The sequence below is a fragment of the Phalaenopsis equestris genome, unplaced genomic scaffold (assembly GCF_001263595.1).
Source record: "Phalaenopsis equestris unplaced genomic scaffold, ASM126359v1 Scaffold000096, whole genome shotgun sequence".
NCBI classification, from domain to species: Eukaryota; Viridiplantae; Streptophyta; class Magnoliopsida; order Asparagales; family Orchidaceae; genus Phalaenopsis; species Phalaenopsis equestris.
Window position 1 is genome coordinate 100,531 of NW_018164538.1, and position 7,401 is coordinate 107,931.

Consider the following 7,401-nt stretch of genomic DNA (forward strand, 5'->3'; position numbering starts at 1 on the left):
TGCCCCGCATGACACAAATATATTTATAAATAAAAATAAAAAAAGTATCATTTTTGTCAAATCCTTTTAAAATTCCTTCTTTTCATCATAGGTATTATTAAATTATTTAATTAGATAAATTTATTTTATTAAATTATTTAATTAGATAAAGTTATTTTCAAAATAAATGCAATGCATATTCTAATTTATTGACAATTTAAATTTAGCAGATAGCCCCCCAAAGATTTCCCCATTTCTTTTGCAATGCAACGCACAGACCTCCTTTATCCCTGTTTTTTTCTTCCCAATTATTCCCATCACTGCAAAAGCGCCGTAACAGGCAAAAAGGCTCCGCCGCCTCTCTACCCGTCAATCTTATCTGTATCTACCTCTCTGTTCTCCTCTTCCACAGCAGTCCGCATACTGACCTTACCATCGGCGAAAGCTATTCTGGAATTCGAAGCATGAGTATTACTCGGGGCTTATTAAGCTCTGTTATCCAGTTCCGGATCCAAGCCCACGTCGTCGATGGAGGCAACGACGAGTGAAGAGATCCGAAGATTGGGAGAGGATATACTGAATAAAAGAGGGTTTTCGAAGGCTTGAAGCGGAGAAAAGCGAAATGCTGGGCACGGGCGTGAACCTCATCACCACAGTCATAGGGTTTGGAATGAGTGCGACCTTCATCATCTTCATCTGTGCTCGATTGATCTGCGGCCGGATCCGTTCTTCGGAATCCCGAGCCGCCGCTTTCAGCCACGAGCTCCGCTCCGATCTGTACACGGTGAGTAATCCCTTTATTTCACCTTATTAAACAAATTGCTTGGTGTCGAAAGTTAGGTGGGAGAAGATTAATCCCTTGCGAAACTTCTGTAGTGGGTTTTGGAAGTGAAGTAGGTTTTACATATATATATGCTTCACCCTATCGTCTTTTTTGTTGGAAACACTTTTAATCGTAATTTCTGCAGCTAAGTTGAAAGTTTCTCTCCATCACCATCTGAAATTTTCTGTAGGACAACCGAGCAGTAAGAAATTCAAATTGAATAATGTAGGAAGCTTTTGTCTCTGCTTATCGCTATCATTTCTTGTAATAGTTTAGCTCTCTAAAAATGGAATTTACGAGGGAACTAATTAATCTTTTGACTGTAACCAAATAGATCATTTTACTAATCCATCTCCACTGGATTTGATCTGTTTGTTTGCTTGGTCAGTTGTAATCTTTGTCTGAAGCTGTTTGAATTTTGAATGACTCTACTTAACTGTGACACACCTTGAGTAGAATGAAGCTGAGCTCTCAAACATCGAGGTGTCTTTTGGTGTAATGGTTGGAATGTCATTAGAAATTCCATAGTTAAATGTGTTTTTATGAGAGCATTCATGGGATAGTGACCTCCTAGAAAGACCAATGAGACAAAACTAATGAAGCCATTAGGCCAAAGCGGCCAATATCTCGATGTGTGATAGTTTGGGTTCTTACAAATGGTATTAGAGCATTACACCAGTCTGAAATATGAATATATGTTTGGTAGATGATTTTGGGATAAGAAAATTGACAAAGAAACTAGTACTTAAGTTGGGGAGATTGGGGAACCTCTAAATTAGAATAAAGTTGAACTATTAAACATCAAGGCGTCTTTTGGCGTAATGTTAGGAGTTTCATTAGAAATCCATGGTTAAGCATGCTCTTATGGGAACATTTCTAGGATGAGTGACCTGCTGGAAAGTTACAACAATGGAACAAAACCGCAAGGCCATTAGCTGACAATACTCGATGGGTGAGAGTTCAGACTATTATATTGATAATGCTTCCATTGTTTTTCAGTTTCTGCTTGGATGGGAAAATGTTTTCAGTTAGCTTCAGGAAACTATTATCACATATTTCATTAATGTTTTCAGTTAATTTCAGGGATTATGCATATTTCATCCATTTTGGTAGAAATATCTAAAAGCATGATATATTCTCTACAAAGTCATAGACTTATAGCTCTATGGAAGCCTCATTAATTATAGATTGTAAGCTATACTCTCATGTCTTTCATGGATTTAAGCTTACAGGATCCATATATGAAAACCTAAGCTTCTAGTTATGGTCATGTTTTGTACAGAATTTATTCAAGTTGAGATTTTAATTGTTGAAATATGGAAAATTTTGCTGGCAGACAGAACATTCATTTCATGGTCCAGAGCCAATTAACGTCGCTGCAATTCCCACAATGAAATACTGTCGCGAGGCTTTCCGCTCCAAGGAAGATGCCCAGTAAGTCCAACTTTCGCTTATTGATATTGGAAAAAAAATCCAAAATCCTATGTGACAAAATTCTTTAGATTTTTCACAGCGAATGATGATTTTTTTCAAGAAACTGTCATTTTAATTCAAAATAAGGAAAATGAATTTCTTATATATTTACATATCTCTCACCTAAACTTTTATATTTACATACATTACATTTCGGCGCTTTAAATTTATGCATGAAAATGTGTGTTTCACTTTTTAAGAGTGATAATAGTACTATTTTTTATCTGATATTAAAGATTTGAATGCTAAGTGGTGTAAATATGAAAATTTAGGCGTGAGATATGTAAATACATTAGAATTATGTTCTATGCATGTAAATGCCCCAAACTTTTAAAACAACTGAAGCCTTATTTTGTGTGATGCGTTAATGTGCTCATTGTCTAGACTTGTTTAAACTGGACAATCCTTTGTTTGAGCAGCTGCAAATAAATCTTAAAATAAAAGCTTGCATTTTGAATTGATTTTATTCTGGCTTTCTCAAATAGGTGTTCGATATGCTTAGGGGAATACGAAGACAAAGAGATGTTGCGAATACTGCCTGCATGCCTCCACAACTTCCATCTAACTTGTATAGATGTATGGCTACAGAAGCAACCAACATGCCCAATCTGTCGTTTGCCATTAAATGTGACTCATGAAGGGAGATTGGCATCTCCTTTCACGAGATCCCGACAAATTGATGGAGACGAGTTCTCCAATAATCATTCGAATGCTCGGCTTCTACCAACCCATCATCATACAGGAATCGGTGGCAGTAACTTCGAAATGAATGAGACTATATCTGTAGTGATCCGATTTCAAGGAGGAGAACATGAGAATGGTGCTTAGTGAAGCAGCGAAGTGCAGGAAGTTGGCTTGTTGTTCTCAGAGTTTAGAATTGCTTGAAGGACTCTTGGATCTTAATTTGGAGGAGTTGTAGGTGGTTTAGCAGTGTCAAAGGAATCCATGAAGGCGGCCGCAAAATGATTGGGTATGAGATCTAGTCTTCTCAAGCCCGGTCCCCTTTTGATGTTGTAATTTATTGTTCTAGCGAGGATAGCAAGATGAGTTTTTTTTTTTTTAAAAGGAAACTTATTTATAGGTAGATCACATTGTTTGCTATATTAATGGTTGCTTTTTATGCATTGATATGAATATAGGGACACAAATATGAAATACATATTTTATTGAAAATATAGGACATTGACGAATTATATAATAAGTATTAAATGCAGATTATATGAAGAGAAAATTTCTTTTTAAAACTAACATAATAACATTATAGAAGAGGGGTAATTAATTTTTTTTTTTTTTGTTAAATGCATCTTAGGTTGTCTGTGTGGAGATGTAAAGCCTCTAATTAATCTTTAGCTCTTGTACTGTTCATTCTTCTCATTATTGTGATTTCACTTTCCTTGCTTCATATATGCCTGATACGCGTTTCTTTTATTTATTTATCATATTTAATTAAAAATGTTGTGTGTTTGTTTAGCGCATGTTGTATAGATGTGTTGTCGGCAAGTACTGTATCTAATAGATGTCGAAAATTGTATGTTTTACTTGTCCAACTATGTAAAATGGGTATCAAAATATTAGTTATGTCATGTCATTTGTGAGCACCTTTTACTAGTTAATGATCATAAAACATCTAAAATACTAGATCACTAAATATTATTAAAGCTAGAAGTCAATATTTTGAAGTGCATCAATATTGTCGCTTCAAAATTTTATCTAGCTTGTGTTTGGGGGAATATATCAAAGGAATCAAAACAGGATTGGACGTATCAGTGTTCAAATTCATTTTAAATCTAAAAGAACAGGTCTTTAGGTGAGATTGAATACATGGTAATTCTATAATAATATATTTATGTATTTATCTACATCACACCCAAACTCTCATTTTTACAAAATCAGCACTCTATCTATGGATTAAAGTGTGGATTTCAATATTGAGGGGTGGGAAAAAAGGTAAGTTGGGTGCTTGGTTTGTAAAAATGAGAGTTTAGGTGTTAGATAGGTAAAATGCATAAGAATTGGGCGTTGTGTATGTATATTCCCCTATATTTTTTAGTTAACCAATGTAGTATTAAACTTAATTCTCACATGCTTTAACAATTTCCTCGTACATGAGAATTGTCATGATCATCCATCGCCCTCCCTTAAATTCTCAGGATCGGTTCAAAACTGTTGCGCTGGGATCAGCACTTCAATTATTTGGATTTTATCAATTATTGTACCCAAAGTAAGGGGTGTAAAAAACTGACTCGAGGCTCCAACTTGACTCGTACTCAACTCAAACAATTCAGGTTTAGTTTTATCCAGTTTGACCTAAATTATTTTTTAGTTAGGTTTGGGTTAGGAATCATCGTTCTTAATTTTTTTGGCCAGGTTCAAGTTGTCCCGTTGACCCAAAATTTACCCGAATCAATTTGATAAACCAAAATTGACTCGAAATTGATCCACCAAGCCAAAATTGACTCGAGATTTACCTGAAATCAACTCAAATAGTTGTTATATTTTATGTTAGATGGCTTATGAGTTAGGCTCGGGCCGGTAGGTTGAAGGCAGGTTGGGTTCGAGTTGAACTTTCTGACCCATGTAATATTTGGGCTGCTAAGGTCAAGCAGTTTCGGTCCGGGTCATTTTTGGGTCAGACCCTCATGAACCCCGATTTGACACCCTACCCATAGGAAGGAAATTCCCCCATATGAACCCATCCATTAGCTTTCTAAATAAACCCAACTGTCTTAATTCTTCATCATGCCATATGGAATAAAGTTATCTGTTATTAAGACCAATCTAAACAGTCCAAGAGTACCTAGAATAAAACAGAGTTGGGCTGATCAGAATATCTCAACTAGAGAGAACAAGTTTTGAATGTAAATAGCCCAGCTAACATCTCCAACATGTTAGGTAGACATTATATTTGTGTAGGTAGATACATACTCCAAATCTAAAAATCACACGTAAATTTCTTTTGAAAATAATATAAATTCACAATAAATGCATACCTTACATATTTTGATTGCCAGCAACTACCAGAAATCCTTGCAAGAACATAATCCTCCTCTGAAATGGTGAAACCGACTTCTGTCCCTAGCGACGATCTCTCGGTGGAAGGTCTTAGATATAGCCTTTAGAAAGACATGGCAGTCCCGACAAACTCGTAAATTTTTTGTTATTCTGATATCCGAACCCGGAGCTGTGCTCATCAACCCAAAAGCAACAGCCAGCTTCTCACTATGAAAAAATAAAGAATGTTCCTTCTCTTCGTCCTCTATGTCAAACAACACATCAGTGGTACCTGCCACATGACCAGCTAATTTAACCCGCTGACACATTTCTGTAACCATCACATATATATCCTCAGTTTGGTTATGTGATCTATCTCCTGCCACAAATTGGTGAACTATGCCATTCAGTTCAATCCAACTCAATCCTGGAACTTTATTAATTCCTTTAGCTCTCATCAGGTTTCTTACTTTTAAGGCTTCATCCCACCGACGGACTCCAGCGTACAGGTTCGATAGAATCACATATCGACCGGATGGCTCAATATCCGACTCAAACATGCTCGTACTCATCATCTCTGCAATCTTTGTATGTCCAAGAACCCTACAAGCTCCAAAAAGGCTAGCCCACATAACCTCATTTGGCTTGACAGGCATCTTCTTTATAAAATCCAGAGCTTCTTCCACTAATCCTGATCTGCATAAGAGATCAACTACACATCCATAGTGCTCCATCCTAGGATTTATGTGGTACACATCTTCCATTTCATTAAAAACTTTGAGCCCGGATTTAACCAATCCAGAATGGCTGCAACCTAGTAGAAGCCCTATGAAAGTCACATCATCAGGCTCTTCTTCTTCCTGCTTCATTTCTTCGTAGAGACATAATGCCTGATGGCCATGTCCATGAAGAGCTAGTCCACCAATCATTGCATTCCATGTGAACACATTCCTCTCCTTCATCTTCTTAAAAACTTGCATGGCAAACTCTACTCTCCCACATTTGGCGTACATATCGACAAGGGCAGTCTGAAGAACAACATCGCGTTTCACGTTATATTTTTCGATCAAATGATGAACGTATTTTCCTTCCTCGAGAGCTCCAAGCTGAGCACAAACCGAAAGTATGGTTCCAAGGACGACCTCATCAGGACAAATTCCTTCGTCCTGCATCTGGCTAAAGAAGTCCAAAGCGTCACGAAAATTGCCTAAATTAGAGAAGCCATTGATCATGGTGGTCCATGTGAGTAAATCCTTTTCACCCATTTCGTCGAAAAAGTTCTTTGCTGACAGCAAATCCATGCATTTGCAGTACATGCAAAGGATCGCATTTCCTAATTGGAGATTTGATGGAACGAATCCGAGGCCCGAGGAATACAAGTGGAGCCAGCGACCTCGATCAAAATCGCCTAACTGAGAGCATGCAGACAACAAAGAAATCATCGTCACGGGGTCAGGACTCCTATTTTGGGCTCGAATCATATCATCAAAACAACGAAAAGCGTCGTCGAATTCCCCTCTCTTAACAAATCCTCTTATCATGACATTCCATGACACTACATCTCTGAGAGGATTTCCATCAAACAGCTTGCGGGCATCAACAACGAGCCCGCAACAAGCATACATCTGAATCAAGGAATTCAGAACGAAAACATCGGATCCAAGACCAAACTTAAATGTTTCAGCGTGAAACTTCTTGCCAAGTGCCGGGGATGGCATCCGAGCACAGGCAGTGAGAACGAAGGGGTAGGAGTGGTGGTCCGGAGGTACGCCGGAGCTAACCATATGGTGAAAGAAGGAGATGGCTTGAGAGGGGTTGGAACTTCTCGCGTGGCCGCGGATGATGGTGTTCCAGATGAAGCTATCCGGGCTGGACAATTGGTCGAATAGCTGGTGGGCGTATTTGAGGTCGCCGGTGGGAGAGAGGGCAAGGAAGGAAAGGAGTTTGCTGGAAAGGATATTCTCCTGGAGGAGGTCGAATCTGAGGAGGAAGGAGTGAGCTTGCTTGCAGTTTGCTACTGAAGTGCAGTGCTGCTTTAATGAGTCGACTGAAAAGGGTTTCCGCCATTGAGATGATATTTTCATGGCGCCATGGGCAACGGTTTTAGGAGGAAAGCGCGGGAGAGCATCCAACGG

At 38.3% G+C, this 7,401-nt stretch overlaps 2 protein-coding genes across 2 annotated transcripts; one reads left to right on the top strand and one right to left on the bottom strand.

The window, feature by feature from the left end:
* The first annotated feature begins 261 nt into the window (after positions 1–261).
* On the top strand, positions 262–3,332 carry LOC110020431 (RING-H2 finger protein ATL79-like). Its single transcript, XM_020718528.1, has 3 exons — positions 262–763; positions 2,139–2,236; positions 2,761–3,332. The coding sequence occupies exons 1-3, from the start codon at positions 602–604 to the stop codon at positions 3,101–3,103; spliced, it is 603 nt and encodes a 200-aa protein (XP_020574187.1). The 5' UTR covers positions 262–601; the 3' UTR covers positions 3,104–3,332.
* A 1,765-nt stretch (positions 3,333–5,097) lies between these two features.
* LOC110020429 (pentatricopeptide repeat-containing protein At1g08070, chloroplastic-like) lies at positions 5,098–7,401 on the bottom strand. Its single transcript, XM_020718526.1, has one exon. It carries the CDS (start codon positions 7,348–7,350, stop codon positions 5,290–5,292), a length of 2,061 nt encoding a protein of 686 aa, XP_020574185.1. The 5' UTR covers positions 7,351–7,401; the 3' UTR covers positions 5,098–5,289.

What these genes read in the sequence shown, in the direction of transcription:
- LOC110020431 (XM_020718528.1), top strand. Translation starts at nt 602, where the DNA reads ATGCTGGGCACGGGCGTGAACCTCATCACCACAGTCATAGGGTTTGGA. An exon ending in TCCGCTCCGATCTGTACACG is followed by an intron (nt 764 to 2,138) that starts GTGAGTAATCCC and finishes TTTTGCTGGCAG; the next exon opens with ACAGAACATTCATTTCATGG. An exon ending in CGCTCCAAGGAAGATGCCCA is followed by an intron (nt 2,237 to 2,760) that starts GTAAGTCCAACT and finishes TTTCTCAAATAG; the next exon opens with GTGTTCGATATGCTTAGGGG.
- LOC110020429 (XM_020718526.1), bottom strand. Translation starts at nt 7,350, where the DNA reads ATGAAAATATCATCTCAATGGCGGAAACCCTTTTCAGTCGACTCATTA.